Genomic DNA, 18,670 nt, shown 5'->3' on the forward strand with positions numbered 1-18,670 from the left:
AAGTTAGAAAAGTCAAAAGACGATGTAATAAAACAACAGCACAAAAAGCAACAAATCTCCTTTCTGATTCTAAATCACAAGCAGCGGATTTGTTAACGTAGGAAGAAAAACAGGAAGTGTGCGAATTGTTTCTTTGTCCTTGTTAGTACTGTTGATCAGTTATACAAGCTTGTGTAAAAAAAAAGTTCCACTGATTCAGTGGTTTTACAAAACTGCAGTGTGCAGCAATAACTTTCTCATCTGCAGTGTCATGTTGAAACCTAATTTTAAAAGATCTGCCGACTAAAGCCTATTTCCAAAGACTCCCTGTCAAGAAAAAAAAAAGGCTGACAGATTCTGTTCTCATTGTCAGTGTGTGCAGGATGTTTTTACAGAGCAGCAAACTCTGGTTTGAACCACTAAACCTGCTCAGCTTCTCTCTGATGTGTGTCTTTGGTATGCGTGGAACAGCTGAAAGTAAACATGTGTGACAGTCAGTAACTCAAGCCCGGTGGGAAGCGAAGTTAGGAAGAAAAAACAAATGATCAAAAGTGTCTCTCCAATCCAATCTCTCTCCAAGAAGATGAAGAAAGGGGAAACAGAATTGTGCTTTCAATGGTTACTTGCCACAATTTAAAGTTTAACCAATTTGCTGTGGAACATTAATGGGAAAGTTTAGGTGTTTTTTGAAGTGGGATTGGGTGTCGTACTTACCTCAAGTAAGCAGCAGTCAGAGAACTCTATTTGCAGAAGTCGTGAGGAATACTCATGGAGGAGAGCAGCTACTTAGAGCGTGAACCAAAGAAGAGTGAATTTTTACCATCTGAAATTTCACAGTGGTTCAGTAAGTGCTACATTGCATATTTTTTTCATAGTGCGTCACTTTTGCATCAGGCCATTGTTCACTTTGTCACGATTTTGTTCAATCAAAGAGTGGTCATCTTGCTCCATATCACTGCGTGTACTGTGGCTGCCCAGCGTTTCCTGTCGCTGATCACCTGACACCACCAGAAGTAGTGTCAGACTTGAAGGAGTGTCAGATCTTCTATCTGGGCATTATTACAAGATGTTTAGGTTTACAAGATGGTACATATTTGTGCTTTTCTAGATTGTCCCAATAAAGTAACATTCAACGTCAGTATATAGATTTCATCGTAACTTATTTTTACTGTCTCATAGTTGTTGTTTTGGGATTAGACCAGCAGAACTGTGACTCACAGCTGATTTTAACATTCAGCTATGTCTCACAGTTCTGCTGGTCTAATCCCAAATTCTAACAAGTTGAAATCCCTCGTACAGGTAAAGGCTTGTGATATAAAGCTTTACACTCAAGTCTCTTTTAACCTTAGCAGCTAATCACTCTATCCTACATTTAGGATGTTGAGTATTACAGATTTTTTTCATTTTTCTCTGATGATGAGAAAATAATTCATCTGCACAAAAACGTATTTTTACTCTTTTAATTCAGTGACCCATAGCTAATCCACTCTCCTGGAGCTGCATTGTTATCCAAGTGTGACCACACACATTCACACTGGAAAGAAATAATAACACTTGACAAAGAAAGGTTTTTGTGGCTCAGAACACCATGGAAAGTTTCAGTACGTCTCAGCTAAGATTAGAACATATCATATTTGAAAACTGCCAAATGCAGAGCACAATGTGTGCAGGTGGGAGGAGGGAGGTGCAAACTGTTTTATTCATGCAATGAAGCAGTGGAAAAGGGAAAGTTGTAGATATAATCGAGAAACATGGTGGCCTCATAACCACATCTGATTATCACCTCCATTCAAAAAATGTCAGATTTCTTGTTATATGAGGCCCTAATTGTTGTTGGGTCACATTTGAATGCATGATGAGATCATTCATAATAAGACTGATTAAAAACAAACCTATTCATGCATTCATTTGAGTAGGTTATCAACATTTCTTAGCTGTTGATCTTTATAACTATCAATAATAATCAGGGCACTGTAAGAGTACAGAAAGACGGATCCAATCCCACCGGCCCGAAAACTCTACAGAGAACTGGAGAATCTACGATGGACTGCCACCTTCATCAGGCAGACAGGGGAATCCATCTAAAAAATGATGAACGAGATGACGACCATGAGTACAGAAAACTAATAAAATCCAATGACAAAAAAAGAGATAAAAGTGGTTGAGAAATTAAGTGGTAAATAAATGAAACATTGGAGACCGAGGGGAAACAATGCAAGTCTGAGCAGACGAAAAAATTACTTCTGTTTAGCCTTTGAAAGACTTTTGAAACAGCCAGAAGAGTCCTCTTTGAGCTTCTGGGGCTCTGCTATAGCTCATAAGGCTCTAACAATTCAAAAGCCAAGCAGTTGAGTGCTAAGCGACCTCAGGAACACCTCAAAATCTATTCAGAAACCAATCAGTGCCTTTTGGGTTACAGTTGCATTTAAACAAACTATATGTGTAAAATTTGTTGCTCAATAATGTTTAGTTGCAATGGTAAGTTACATTTATCACTGGCTGTTTTAGGGTCAGTGAAAGCATCTGATCTTGGAGATGCTGATCAACTGGAGAAAACATGACAAGCTCACGGTGCCTTGTTTGCCAAAAGCAAGCTCGCTGTCCCTAAAATACACAGCGATTTCTGGCTTCTGGATTGGGATTTGCAAACAGGGAGCCAAGAGTGATCTATAAAAAGGATGAAGACTGGATCAAATGCTTACCCAAAGAGAATAATTGGGTTTGGCGCTAATTATATAATCCCAGTTCTAAAATGACGGGGATGCTGTGTAAAATGTAAATAAAAGTAGGATGAAAAAAAATTTAAAAAGTTTGAAAGGAAGCAACAAAAACCTGGAAAAGTAAGTGGCACTAGAAAGAAATGGGTCATTGATATGACTGGGTATAAAAAGAGCACCTTAGAGTCTCTCAGAAATAAAAATGTGCAGAGCTTCAGTAATCTACAAAAAAACCCAAAAAGCCCTTTATAAATTTCGGTATGATGTTTCTCAAAATATAGCATAAAGACTTTGACTATTCCATCATTTACAGTCCATGATATCATCAAAAGTTTCAGAGAATCTGTGGACGTCTCTGTGTGCCACAGGCATGGCTCTATTGACAAAGGCCCAATCTCCTTTTGTCGTAATCTGTTATCCAGGAATACTTGGCAGGGCAGTATCTCCAGATCTCACCGGTAGGGAGGACACATATCAGGTCAGTAAGGTTGAGATATATTTGGGGCAATAAGATTTCAAAATGAGTATGAAATCTATCGGGCAACCAGTGCATGGAGGCAAGCACAAAGGTGATGTGTTCATGGATGCTGCATCCTTTGGAGTAAAGAGGAGAAGGGCCATCTGGCTTGTGATAAGCACTCAGTTCAAAAGACTGCCTGTGGAACTGGCCACTTACACATCTGGAAAGGACATATTGGTACTGAAAGGTATATCTGGGTTTTTTGAGCAACAAATACTTCCATCCAGATGTTTTCTTTGACAGAAAGCCTTGCATATTTAAGCAAGACAATGCCAAAGTGCATACTGGATATATTATATCAGTGTGGCTCCATAGTAGAGGAGTTTGAGTGCTGGACTGTTCAACCTACAATGCAGGCCTTTCCAGCTGAAAACATTTGGTGCATCATGAAAGGCAAAATATGTCAACGAGAATGGAGGAGTGCCAAGCAACTACAATATGTCTATGTCTTCGTCAATGCAAAAATCCTGTCTCAAAGGTCCCAGGTGTTTACAATCATTGCTGAAAGAACAGCATGCAGTAAACAATGCCCTGTCCCATTTTCATGTATCGCGACCATCAAGATTGGGAAATCTTTTTCACGAGACACTAAGATGTCTTACTTTCAACTTTTGCTATCGATTAAATGTTCTACTGTCAAAAAAAATATTGGTTTATGAGATTTGTAGATCAATGCATACAGTTTTTCTTTACATTTTATATGGTGACCCAACCTTTTTAGGAATAACAATTGAAAAATGACTGACTGAAATTGAAAAGAATTGGATCTGGAATTTTATTGTTTTCTTTCATGTAAAAGCCAGAAGTGTCTGAGCATTCATTTCTATTGTTGCTGTATCAGTCAAGTAAAACTCAAAACATCTGCCTCCGGCTGCAGATTTGCTGTGTTATGCTCAGGTCATACTGCTCTGCACAATGCAGTCCCTTTCCATCTGTTAATCTGCTCTCCGTATGCATTGCTATGATTGGCACAGCTGCTGCAGAGCGATGAGACCAGTGATGTAACTGGTTACGACTGGATTTATTAATCACCACATCCTCTGATTTATATTAAACTTCTTCAAACCCTTCTGATCTTTTCGCTGCTCCAGCTACACAAACCATAAGAGTATGACTGCCTGGAAGCACCCAGTGTTTGTGCAGCAAAAACAAATGCATTTTTTTATGCCTTAAACAGACAAGAAAAAGGAAGCGTTTCAATAACAAAGACAACTTTGAGATAAAGATTTTGTTTTCTGGGGTACAAAAGCATGGATTATTGCAGAGGATTGGGGGGAGAATAAGCAACATGTGTGGAAAGAATCAGACTACATGCAATTTCAGAGCTTTACAATCTTCCGGCTGTGGGTTAAAAGGCTTGGCATAATCTGGCCGTGTTCGTCTGAAGTGGCACGTTTACATCATATGCTGAGCATTTGAAGAGGATAAAACTGTATCTGCAGCAGCATGACTCGAACCAGTTGCAGCAGCCTGACAACAAAGGCCTTTTTCTCGGCTGTAATCAACTTTGCAGCCCACGCGGAGTGTGAGGGGCGAGGGAGCTGAGGAGATGAATCTGTTTGCTCCTGATCACAGAACAAGCCATACAACGAGCCCAACCCTTGCTAGTTTGGCAACAGGAAGAGTCTTGAGATTAAACAGTGAGATCTTTCTCTTGATCAGGCTCTCGGTCTGCCCTCCCCGCCATCTCTGCACCTGCTCGTCACAGCCCCTGATGTATGTGCTCTCTTCTCTCCACCCCTTACTCTCTCACTCTCTACATTTCAACTGTCACTATCTTTCTTCTGCCCCCTCCTCATCTCCTCTCCCCAACCCCTTTCACTGCTTTTGATTATCGGCAGCGACTCAGAACTTGTGCAAGCAAACCCATCACAATTTTATCTCTGCCGGGCTTGCAATCACTTTCACACGTGCACACTCTGACAATCTCTTTGCACTTACATTCGTTTTGTGGTGTCCATCTCTCTCTCGACTTTGACACAAATGCTCACATTCACAGCAACCTATGCTGTTAGTCTCGACCTTTTTCATTCTCTTTGTTAATCATCTGTGATGAATATGTAAGACACCTTTCAGAATCCACAGAAATAGGAAGTTGTAGAATTGTGGTTACCAAATGAAGGTCGTTACGGGTAAATTGCTAAAAGCAGTCAGAAAACCAAATATATTTCAAGTGCCTGTAAGGTCAGTGGAGCTTGATAGATAGTTATTTTATGAATTCCTAAAGGGAAAGACAGAGATCAGAGGTCCCGGTGGTACAGAACAGTGCAGGTTAAGAATCAAGGACACTGCAGATAGACAGAGGCTTGGGTCTACAGCACTTGAACCTGGGCCCTCTGGTTGAAGAACAGATAGTCCAAAAACAAAACCATCTTACTACTATTCATGGACAATTAAAGTGATTCAGCAAGTAGGAATCTGACCTGGCTTCCGTGAAAAGACTAAACTCAAAAGGACAGCAGTGGAGGCTTCATTATTCATCGCCCTGTGACAACTACAACATGGTTTGAAAGAATGAAATGAATGAAAGACTGTATTATGTAAATGAGTGCATGTGCTTCGACAGGATTTGAGCTTCAGAGTTGATCTCACCACACTCATGTTAGCCAACACTTTTGTTGCTCTCAGATTTGTTTGATGCAAATTAGACAAACAAGACTGAGTTAGTGTCAGCCATCCTACATCCAAGTATGGTTCATTTAGTGGCAAGAAAAAGTGGAAAACATATGGACCAAGTGCTAACAAAAACCTGAAATATGCACAAAGGGACAGTCAGTTTTTATAACCACAGACTCTAGGCTGAGGTAAAACGTGTAGCTGTGCGCAACATATTGATTTAGAAGTCTGTATGAATTTTTTTCTTCTAGAATCAAATCTGAACTCGGACCATATTTTGAACAAAGTGGCCTCCAGTTTAATGCATGAAAGTCAAATGCACTACATGATACCCACATCATTCTAAAAATATTCTCAGTCTCAAAGTTTGCAGATCTCTGCATGCTAATTTAAAGAATTTTAGCATTTGACACTGAATGTAAAAATCAAAATGATGATCAGAAGTTCAAGTAATGATGTTTCCACATACCAGAAGTTTTTATCCTCCTTTCTGAGTCCTTTTGCTCTGGTGTGATCATTGCACGCCTCTATTTCTGGATGACGGCTCCTCCATTACTCTCTGGACCTCACTTAGCTCATCTTGGCCAATGCTGTTGGCAGAATGAACTCCCCACTGAAGTCAGGACAGCATAGACACTTTTATCGGCTTTGGGCATTTTTTTACATTTCCACCAGAAAAAAAACATTCCCACATATAGTTAGTCCAAAAGGAACTTGAGCTTACTTAAGGTAAAGAGACACTGGGGAGAATTTTGAAATATTTTTTGTCCCCATCGGCAGACCTTGTGAGGCGAGAAATATACTCATGAAAAAAAAGCATTTTCTCTCTGTCTAATTAAAACTTAATAATTAAATAGAGTTCAACAGAACAACTTTATAACAAAGAGTCAGAAGCCGCTGATATTCCTGAACTTGTTCAAACAAATCTCTGCTGCAGCCAGACCATATTTGATGCAACATATATGAAAAGGCAGCTTTTTGTCTTTTTGTTACTGCTTTCCTATTAGTGGAGTGGGGGTTAAATTTTAATGGGAGATACAATCTAGTCTAAATCCAGAAACCTCCAGGCTGTAATGGGTAAGCCAGCCTTTTCAGTTTACTTTTTGCCTTCCTAATTGTCATTGTTGGGCAACAGGCTATCTTGTAGGTCTCTGGATAAACATTTCTGTCACTATAATTCAAATAGCCCTATCAGCTTTATGACATTCATTTGGTGAGAGCACTTTTTAGATCTTAGATCCAAGGACTCAGGTCAGCTGGTCCACTCCAGATTCCAGACTAAACATGGAGAAGCAGCATTCAGCTGTTATGCTGCAAACAAGTGGAACAAACTGCCAGTGGAGATTAAACTTTCACCAAATGTAGACATTTTTAAATCCAGGTTAAAAACATTTATTTTTTTATGTGTCTATGCATGAAATCTGCATGATATCTTTTATCGAGACTGTTGCTTGGTTTTATTCATTTTACTTCATTTTAATTATTTTATTTATTTCTCTTTATAGTCTTTTACATATTTTAATGCTTCTTCCATTCCCCGCTGCAATGCTTTTATTTTATGTAAAGCACTTTGAATTGTTTTGTACATGAAATGTGATGTACAAATAAATTTGACTTGACTTGACTTGACTTGAGAGTACTTGCAGGCATGGGGGAGGGGAAGTAAACTTCAGTGTGAGTGTTCATGACAGTAAAGTAACATGAGTGGTTTGCTCCAGAGATTTATTGACATGAAGAAAAATGCTGAAAATTGCTTGCCTCTCATTTAACAAAAAAAAATGATCTCGTATTTGATGATGACACACCACAGTGTGGAAAAGTTTTCCTTTCTTAACTTTAACTGTTGAGTAGCCTTTTTTGGAGTGTCCAAAAGAAGTCAGGCCAGACTCTTAAAAAAAGACTTTAAAAAAAGCCTTTAAACAAACACTGGATATTATGAGAATATGGATGAGGAACATTCAGCCCTCCATAAATAATGAATGCACAGACAAATTAGTCTGCATATTCTCCAGAATCACTATTTAGTTTTAAATATTTCAATACGTAAGACTGAGACCAGTCAACTTCCATGCATTTTTCTTGAAGCTTTGATCCCATGTGCTGCCCTATTTTGGACTTTCAAATGGTTTCTGCAGAGGACAGAAAGAGACTTGGAGAAATGTTAGTTAATAGGAGACCACAGAGCTGCTTCAATATTAAATGGATTAAATGGACGGTGGTGACACAGAAAACGCAATCTTCTTTTCTTACGGCTTTGTATCCAAATCCAAATTGCAATTGTGTGGTCAACAAAACAGTCAGGGATTTAGATTCAGAAAGCCCTCCACAAATCTTAGTTTCAGTACAATTTGAGTGAAATTTATCTCTGTGTTTGCTGCCTTTTTGATGTGGAAACACACTTTAAAAACCAATGCAATTGCTACCCTGAGATTGCAATTGAACAAAGATTTTACTCAATATGTTTTATGTTAGCAATGGAAGACATGGCTCGTGTGTGTGTGTGTGTGTGTATGGAAGGTGTCCCACGTCATAAGCATGCAACCAAGAATCACATGTGACTATGATTTAAGGTATCTCATAAACTCATCTTTCTATCTGGCAATAGAGCAATATTTTAACTTTTTCAAAAGCAACTTCATTCAGTCCCTTTTAGTACACAGTGAGTAGATAAATGCATATTTAATTTGATTTAAGAGAATTTACTGTTGTCTTAAATAACACTTTTAAAATATGTGAGCTGAAAAACAGTGCACTCTGGGTACTCCATCTGGGTACTCCATCAACATTGGAAGTTAACAGTGCATTTGATAGGAGTGTTTATATCTGTATTTAGTCTCTATTCAACTGCATACTCTAATTTTGAAAGATGATTTGACTACTTGAAAATAGCTGATGTTGCCATGCCATTCTTACTACTCTGCCGCCAGGGTAAAACTGTTATTTAAAACAACCTATCTGATCCACTTTAAACTCTGCCAAAATGGCTAAATCTACACCTTATGGTGGATCTTATTTCAATTTAAAGAGATAGTTCAGCATTATAATGAAAATGTGAACTTAGCTGCATGTCTAGAAAAGAGCAATATCCAATAAAAACTTAAATATGCAATTGTTCATTCTTACAACCTATGTAACAGCCACAAGTCCAAAGGAACAATTTTCAGTGCCCTACATGACAAACTTAATTGAATTTATGAGACATTGAAAAAAATCGACATACATTTCAAATGTAAAATAAAAATTTCAAAAAAGGTGGGGAAAAGGAAAAGATAGAAGAGTTTCTAGAATATACAAGTACAGCTGTTCTGGAAGAATGTAGAATAAGGAGATTAATTTGTTATAGGAAGGGGTGTCAGGTTTGGGTATGAAAGGAGCATCGGTTAAAGCAGTGTTCCTCAACTCCATTCATTGAGGGGCTCTGCTTTACCAGCTTTATGTTTTCCTGCTTCAACACATTTGGCTCAGATTATTAGGCCACTGACAGACTTGACAAGTGGGCAGAGCGGTTTCATCTGAAATGTTGCAGGAATGGGGTGTGGGAAACATCTAAAATATGCAGGTCAGTGGCCCCTAAGGATCGAGCTGAGAAATGTTGCACAAAAGGCATAACCTTTAGAAGCAAGGATAGGTTATCGTTAACTATATTGTGCCAAACTCAGTCAGAGAATCACAGAAAGATTAGAAAAAAAAGGGAAAAAAATCTTATTGTAAGATTGCAAAGAATGTTGGCATTTCAACATGTACAGTGCTCAATATATTGGAAATTGGAATTCTCATTGCTTAAAAGTGAACCACTGCTAAATGAACGTCACCTTGAAGCCCTCAGATAGCACTGCATGACAAATAGCCATGCCACCAATATCACTTTAGCTGCACATTTTTTATTTTTTGGCAACATTATCATACGGGGATAAGCCACATGCCACCTCTGTGCGGAAATGTTGCAAAATTGGATGCAAGCTCATCTCTGATGGACAGAAAACCAGTTGACATTTGTTTTATGCTCACATAAGTCCATGCTGTAGCTGCTGATTCTAAAGAAGAGATAAACCATCTAGGCTGCAACAGTGAGAGGTACAAAAGCCAAAATGTGTGGTCATATGGGTTGCATCAGTGTCCATGTCATGGGGGACTTGCATATATGCATACCATTGAAGCAGAATTTGAATTTGGGATAGATAGAGTGAAGGTGACAAACTTCAACTGGGAGCAGTTGTTTATTTCAACAGGACATTTCCAGAGATCATTGTGTGTAACTTAGAACAGTTTGGCATATACAGTAGGTGTGCTTGCATGGCCTGTCTGGTGTCCAGATCAGTCTGCTATTGAAAATGCATTCGACATTTTGTGGAGGAGATTCAGAGAACGACAACCAGCAAGAATGGACACACATTTATTTTGCAACACTATGACAATTAATGCACTAAATTCCCTGAATTAAGTGTGAAATCGTCAGGACATTATTGTTTCATAAACCAAAATAGACACTTAGCTGTGGGGGGGAGTAACTGGCAACACAGTATCCTTTGCCCTGGATATAAATGACACATGACAAACACTGACAATATACTGTGAGTATCAACAGTCAGCTTGTGCATCTGCACCATCAATTAGGCAATTATCCATGCACCCAGTTTAGTGTCCACCCAATCAAGAGGTCAGGCAAGCTACTAAAGAGGCTCAGTTCTGTCCCTGGGAGATAACATGCAAATTTGAATAAAGGAGTAAATATACAATTAAATTAAAAACTGATGGTTTTGTTGATGGGACCCTGGGGCCACTGGGTGCATTTGCTGTTAGTAATCTATGCTCAGCCATTACAGAGCTATTAAGATAGTTTATCGATCAATTACAGTAAAGGGGTCAACAGCGTTGAAACAGCACCACAATCAATGCCTAGCCCAGTATCTACAAAAAAAATCATGTGACTGATCGTAGAAGAGAAACAAGGGGCGTTTGTTTCCTACACCGAGAGAGCCCGTCGGTGTACCACACTCCCTCTCATCCACTCAGCTTCTCCCTCATCCGCCGGGGTAGGAGACTCAAGCAGCCTGTAAGAGAAACAGCGAGGAGGGGAGAGGAAAAGGAGCGTCGGAGATGGCGAGCAGCAACATGGAGCTGAGACCGCTGCTTCGGCTGCTGGGGTTCGCCTGGCTCCTTCTGGTCTTTCACACGGTGAACGTCCGGTGTCTAAACGGGGACGAGGACCAGAGCCAGGACACCGAGTGCAAAATGAAGAGTGTCACCGTGTCGGCGCTGCCGTTTTTGAGGGAGAACGACCTGAGCATCATGCACAGTCCGTCGGCCTCTGAGCCCAAGCTGCTGTTCTCCGTTAGAAACGATTTCCCCGGAGACGTCGTGGTGGTGGACGACCTGGAAAACACCGAGCTCCCCTTTTTTGTCTTAGGTGAGTTTTGCAAACGTGGTGGTCAGTGTGGTTCATTAGCCGCCAATTAAGCGGATTTAAGCCAGCTAAGTCCCTATTTTTACACAGAACATCTGTCTATTAGCTTAGGCCGAGCTACACACCACGGTTGCACTGTTTTGATGTACGCTACGTGAAATATGGTAATAAATATCAACAGCTAACAGAAGTCATTGGAAGTGTCGCGGTTTCCTTGGGTAATAATTAGCGTACTCTGTGTCATTATTTAGACCAACACTTAGAACTGGATGATGCGCTAATAGGCCCCATAGCATCTCAGCGCTGGAAATCATGTATGTTTTAATTGGAATAAAACAAATGACAAATAAATTAGTGTCACTTTAATGTCCTATGTATTGAGAAATTTGCTGCTAGCTTACACACACGGTTTGGTTTGCTAACAGGTGTGGAGAATAACTTGCTAATTAACAGGTTAGCAAGCATGCAGCCAAACTTTCCTCGCCTTTGTCCAACTTTTAAGCTCGCCCATATTTCTGCCCAGAAGTGATGACTTATTTGCGGCCCGTGTTGTATATTGTTACTTTCCTTGTTAAAAAGCAACACTTCACGCCCTCTGATAAATGAGAGGTGTCCAAGTTTACTCTGGGTGAAATTAATTTGAACTCGACGTTGAGTCAGTTGTCAGTAGCAGCGAGTTTGGCAGGAAGTTTACCAGCCGCTGTCCATGGTGCTTAATTCCTCTGCTGATAGGGGCGCCGCATCAATCTAACGGCTGCTGAGACTAACTCACCGTTTCAAGTGTCACACACGTAAATCAAGATGTTCTGAGATTTGCGTTTGGTTTGTTTTGTTTTTTGGTGGAGTGTTTAGAGGCAGCATTGTTTCTGAATTGTATTAACCCAAGCCTGCAATCCGCAGAAAAGCAGTAAAGAAGTGTGCAGAAAAATGAGATCTTTCTTTTGCTTATGTCATTTGTTTTCAGTTTTCAGAGCAGTTGCCCACGTGAAACACATTTTACACCCAATAACTTTTTGGATTTCATGCTTTAGTACGCTGTTTCAATGGCGGGACTGAAAATGATAGGCTTTCATAATTATAAGGCTGTCTCACAGTGGTATGATTGTATTGATTTAGCATTTTGATATGTATTGTCACTCCTTTTGATTTGTTTCAATGCTGCCCCTGTAGATCAGGGTTAGGGTTACTTTGGGATACTCTTACATTTAAACTCTAGCTAGCACACAGTAGAGAGCTGCCACGGATTCAATTTTCCTATATACTTAGCCATAGAATTTTACCTTTCTTTTAGCAAAGTTCATGATTACAATTAGAGTTATAATAGTGTTCAGTGTTGTTTAGTTAAAAAAAAACAACATTTAAGGTTTCTGCACTGCCACTAGTTACAACAACACACACTACAGTGATGCAAACTGTAGTGTAACTGCTGTGTATATAACATACAGGGCATCTACATCTCAGCATTTGGAATTGATTATTAGCTGATAAAGCAGATGGTTGTGGTTCACAGAGTTACAGGCCTTGGGGAAAAAAACATGTACATTGACCTGAAAACTATCATGAAGCAGCACTTAAAGCTCAGTGGATCCACAGGGCGACATGCTAGATGAAATTATTTTTACTTCCGTTAGGTTTGCTGCTGCTTTAGTCAAAACTTTTAGCCAAAATTTCTGTTCGTGTGAAAATCTCAACAAATAAAAAGGTTACAAGATTTCCAAAAGCCATTAGCTTTTCAAGTTTAACATGTTAAGCAAAACGCCTTTTGTATTTTCATCTTTTAAAGATTAAATTGATAAGACAGGAAAAGTTGTTGAAGCCAAAGTCTTGGCTCCCTGCGTGATCAGCAGTTTGTAAGACTTATGTGGGCTGACTTTCATACACTGCTCTTTACAGGTTTGTGTACATATTCTTCTTTTTTTTAACATTCTATGTAGGTTGGAAGACGTCAAAGGAAACAACACTACATCCTGCTTGCACCTATCGAGATAGTCTCCTTTGCTCACCGAAATAAAGCACAAATAATACACTGACATTGCTTAAGATATTGAAAAGAATGCTTAATCATTACTTTATGCCTTTTGGAAATCGCTTCCTTCTCTTCTTACTAGACTTTTCACTGAGCTAGAAGTTTTGGCCAGGGGTGCCCATACATTAGCATGTCTCTGTAAGTCTTGTTCTTCTTTTCCTTGCACAGTTCTGAAGAGAATTATGTTTCATCTCAGCTTTTGAAAAGCTTTTTTTTACTGAACTTTAAGAAACTTTCAAAGATTTAGAAATTTTTCTGACTGACTGACCTTTATCTATAAAAGAAATAATGGATGATTGTTTCTCCTCTTTTTGCTTGGTTGATTTAACAATAATATGGACATCTGCAGTAGTTTCTGTTTTATTAAGACTACCTCAATGTAACAAGTAATACCGCTAGCAAACTAATCAAAATAATTGTAAACTATATGCAGATTATAGCTTCATTGTTCACTACACGGCATTGCTGATTTATCTGCAGCAACCTGTGAAATTTGGGAAGGACTTTGGTGAAGTAGCCTCGGTTAACAGTTACCATATTAATTGCTAAGTCAAGTCTACGTGGATGTAGCTTAACATCAATCTAATTGCTGTTTTAAATAGCCTACTTTTAAAATTTCAGGGACACCTGATAAAATTTCAGGTGTCAAAAAACTGAAAAAATGCACTGAAAAATGTTATGCATGAGAAGTTCAGGCTACACAGCCAGTTATTAATATGTCTGTTAATGTATCCTGTGGTGCAGAGCAAGCACACATATTTCCAAATACATTTATGTACTTCAAACAGGCTTTCATGACGTTTCTTCACATTGGATTGAAATGGCTCTCTTCAGTGACCATGCTCTGATCAATTTTGATCCTGCAGTGTATAATAATATTACATATATTGATGATATATTTCACACTTTCATGCCATAACATACAGCAATGCAGTCTTATCTAGAACAAGTGGCATTTGTCTAATGATAGAACATTCATTTCAGTAATTGACTTGAGACTTGAATTGGACTTGGAAAAAATGACTTGTGAACATGTCTGCAATATAGTAGTACAATAGTGGATACTTTGCATGTATGTGAAATTCTTCTTTTCCCTTTTCACCCAGAAGAAGAAATGCAGAGCTTTTAAAAACTCCAGTCACTACAAATGATCTGTTGGCACATTTATGTGGCTGATTCAATGAACAGACATATGGATGTGGGGAATAGTGCTACGATAAGAAGATGTTTGCAGTATTATTGAGTGTTTACACCATGAGACCACTAGATTTGAATTGTTTGAATTGGTTATTTAAAGTCGTAATTTAGACAATAGTCAGTTAATTATGGGGTAGAGGAATGTCTCAGGGCTGGTGCCGCATATTATTGAATCTAAGTTTGTGTCTGACATTTTCATGTGTCCCATTCTGCTCCAGGACAGAAAACTTTTAATGAAAATTCACACCAGGGAGCCTGGCACAGTTCTTCTTTTGGGGTTCAAGTAGCATCCCTGCCATGTGAATATAAACAGTGGAGCAGCTGCAGCCTTTAATTTGCTTATTTGTGTATCACCCGCAACCCCCCTTTTTTGTAGGTTGCTTAATTTCTTTTGCTGTTGAACAAAACCTTCTGTGTTAATAAAGGGTGTCTGTGTTGAATTGTAAACCTGAGTTTTTATCTGTTCCATTTATGTCTTTTCAGGTAACCAAAGCAATTTGAGCTGACAGGGTGTGGCTACATTGATAAAAAGCAGTAATTACATTGAAATCTCTGTGATATAGAAGCATTAAACTCTTAGCTGCTGTTGGTGGTCTGGGTATCATTGTCTCACACTAGCCCTTATTATGTTGAACTTACCTTCATCTCCTTCTGATTAATGTAGTACTTGTTCCTCTGAGCCTATGTTTGCATTTCCTCACCGGCACACAAAGGTGTCTCATGCATCTTGCCAAGAGTTAAGGTAGTAACAGAAGGCTAACTCGAAAAATTTAGAAACACGATGCAGAGGCACACATGTGTTTGAGCAAGAGATACATGTAAAATGACCTTTCAGAGTGCTGCAGCTTGTCCTTGTAAACTATGGTTTAATCAGCAGCCATTTGCATCTGTGTGGTCAAACTAGTCTCCTGAAATCTGGAGTGCACCCTTATTTAGTGCAGCTTTGTGGAGGATGCAGCTGCATGAGGTCTCACTTTAGTATGCCTGAAGTGGGGAAGCATGACCTTCTGCATGCTAACCAGGACTGGAGACTGTCTTTCACTGAAAGTAGACAAGCTGTATTCAGGAAGTACTTAGATTGGGTTGCTTGATGTCTTTATGAAAAACATGTTTCTAGAAGAGGTCTGAACATTCGCAAAACATGGCATCACAGTCACTAAATTGACAATTGTATGCAAGTCAACAACAATTTTTCCTCCCACACTCAGAAATATTTGGATTTACAGTATTTATTGATATGAGGGGTTCAAAGATGGTAAGATTGTTTGTGATGGAAAAAGGCTACAAAAATGCACCCTGTTCAGTCTTTTCGTGAGAAAAACTTTTACCCATTTTGAATTAAAGCAGTAGAGAATCATCATCTGGATGAGTTGTCAAATATGTTTTGGCATCTGTTAGTATATCTTGATGGCCTACTTACCATGTTTGACTTGTCTTCTCAAGCATCATTGTATTGGACGATGTATTCATTCGAAACTTTTTAATATAGGTCCCTCAGATTGCTGGTATGCTCTATGTGCAGTCTTGTCATTTTAGATCAGCTTTATTCTGCTTTATTTGCATGACTGAAATGCTGAAAGTCTTAAGTTGTGTGTCAGTGGTAGCTGCTGGTTAAACTGTTCTTAGTGGGTAGAGAAAGAAAAATAGAAAGTGTGCAACAGAATCTCTTAGATCTTACTGATGTCTCAGTTGGAGAGGAATGCTGTGGAGCAGCAGTTATATACCCTTTTTTTCCTTCTTGACTTTAATTCTAAAACACAGTTGTCAAACCCCTGCTGCAGTGAAATGGTTTTCATTGCCCTCAACACATGTTTTACTAAATATGTACTGCGTAAGTGTACAATTTACCACTTTCCTTCAAAACGCACCATGTATATTTAGCCATATATTCAGGAAAAAATAATTTGTATTTGAAACAAATAGCGTGGTGATTATTATCATAAGAGGTAAAGTCGATTATGGTTGTAACTTATATAAATTAAGCTTTCTTTCAAGGCCAATGGTGAAAAGTTGTTCTAAGTGGAATATCTGAGTACCACTTCAAATGCAAGTCCTTGGCCACTTCAGTCAGTTAGAGCTTATCAGGCAATACCTTTCTCAGCAGCAGCTGTGAGTCCTGCTGGCAAACACAGTCCTTCATCATCTTCTATTTCTCGTTAGGACACTTTATACTCGGATAATCCCTGGTAATTATTTGAGCATTGAAAACCTCAGAGACTCAGAAATCTCAACAATTTTAAGCGATGCTCTCAGTGTTATAGTTAAAAGTGAAACCCTCAAGCAGTGTCCCTCATCTTGAGTTTAGAAAAAAGTCACCTTGTTTTAAAGCATGCTGACATTTTTACATTTTCGTTGCCCCAAGTAGCATCGTTTAAAAGGTGTACCTGGTTTTTAAACGCGTCCGGTGATGGGTTGACGGGATGTGCGATTTAAATTCAACACGTTTTCCACTTTTTACAGCTGCTCCTATTTTTCTCACCCAATTGCCTCTCTGAGAAGCACCTAAGAAGCAATTTGAAAAGGGGGGATTCTGTGACTGACAGTAAATTCTTGCTGCAGGACTGCAGCCACTCGTTAGTGTCAGAGAAGCCGGGCTGCGTTATTAGAAATTTACCCTTTTGGTGTTGTGTCATAAATTGTGTGGGAGGTGAGGTAATAAAGTTGCCCTCTGGGAAAGTCTCGAACTGTATTTTCTCTGTCAGTGATTTGCACATTTGCACGCTGGGAAGCTTGGAGGGAGGCTGCTCTAAACCGCCTGCCATTCAAAGCCGCTTTGTGGAACAACAATTTAGCTGTACAATTCAAGTGTATGCCACAGAAAGTATATATTTGTGCCACTGAAATATGCAATAAACTGTAGCGGTGCGAGTATGTGTCAAGTCACCTTTTGAGTCTCGAGAGCATCGTTGTGGTCATCATGCAGTTGAAATTACTGTCGAGTGAACAGGACATTGGCACCTGAAGGCTGTTTTAACTTGTTACATTTGACTTGCAATAATAAAAAAAGTCCATTCACCTATCCATTAATATGAATGAAAACATTATTTTCCTGATATCTAGGGTTTGTTCATCAGTCACAGCAACTGCTTTGATGGAAACTACCTGCTGGAAGATAACATGTTGTGATCCTTATTTATAGAACTTTTGGCCAGTTTTGAACTCAATACAGGAAAGACTGTACAGTCTTCATCCTTTCAAGTAGCCTTGAGATCTTTTTTTAACTTGATCTTTGGAAGGCATTTTGACCCAGGCCTATATTGAACAGTAATACACAAATACAATTGTGTATTACTGTATTACCCCCTCCCCCACACACGAAATGAGCAGTAATAACAATATTTGCATATTGCATAACTCAAGTGGATATTTTGTGGTTTTACAAAGCCAATCACAGAGAGCACAAGTTCATATTTTTCTTTTTTTCATAAAGTTTGTAGGGTAATAAAATATGCTCTGAATTCGACCATCCTCATTGATAACAGAAAATGTTGAACCACTCAATAATACAGATTTACAGCATATATAAACAAACAAGAAACATCTTGAAAGACCATTGCTTTCAACGTCCTGTTTACATGAATACCAGCTGCTCTTTTTTCAAAATATTCTTTTCCAATTCTGTTCATTTAAATAAATCCTGGCATTTACGAAGGAGTATGTTGAAATAAATTATTTGTGTTTCTTCCCGTGGGCCTGAGTGAGATGTGACCAACCTGAGCAAATATCCATATAATTACTTTGTCCTAATCGAGTTAGACAGTAAATTGTTCATCTTTAAATACTGGTGTTATTGAACCTGTTCTATATCTGCAATGTGCCTGCTTTACCAACAGATACAGCCTGGCTGCAGAGCAGTGGCATTCAAAAAGAACTTATCTCCATCTTCATGCTCACAGCACCAGGGTCAAAGTATTCAAGGCAGACATATTGGAACACCATTGTCAAAGAGAGAATTGGTTAAAAAAAACCATAGTCATCAATAATTGTTGAGAGGCGCTTCACATCTTTGCTCAGTAATTGTGGTTTCTATTATTGAAAATAAATTTTAACATGAGATGAGACCCTGGCATGAAACAATGGCCTACCACTGTGTCCCCCAGAGCAATTAAAACCCGCCCTCATATACTCCTGCCATAATGAATATGTTACAGAGACATATAATTACTGTGCATGTACAGTGTCAGAGACACTTAGCTGAGCTTAGTGAGCAA

At 38.9% G+C, this 18,670-nt stretch overlaps 1 protein-coding gene across 6 annotated transcripts in view; it reads left to right on the top strand.

The window, feature by feature from the left end:
• Window positions 1–10,858: 10,858 nt before the first annotated feature.
• Window positions 10,859–18,670, top strand: part of astn1 (astrotactin 1) — a 327,153-nt gene continuing 319,341 nt past the window's right edge. For all 6 annotated transcript variants that reach the window (XM_072364268.1, XM_072364270.1, XM_072364269.1 and 3 more), the window contains exon 1: window positions 10,859–11,239. In XM_072364268.1, coding sequence (XP_072220369.1) covers window positions 10,930–11,239 — 310 coding nt within the window. In that variant the 5' untranslated portion in view covers window positions 10,859–10,929. The remainder of the gene's footprint in view (window positions 11,240–18,670) is intronic.

This window comes from Leuresthes tenuis, unplaced genomic scaffold, assembly GCF_036924035.1.
Source record: "Leuresthes tenuis unplaced genomic scaffold, fLeuTen1.0.hap1 SCAF_14, whole genome shotgun sequence".
Classification (NCBI taxonomy): domain Eukaryota; kingdom Metazoa; phylum Chordata; class Actinopteri; order Atheriniformes; family Atherinopsidae; genus Leuresthes; species Leuresthes tenuis.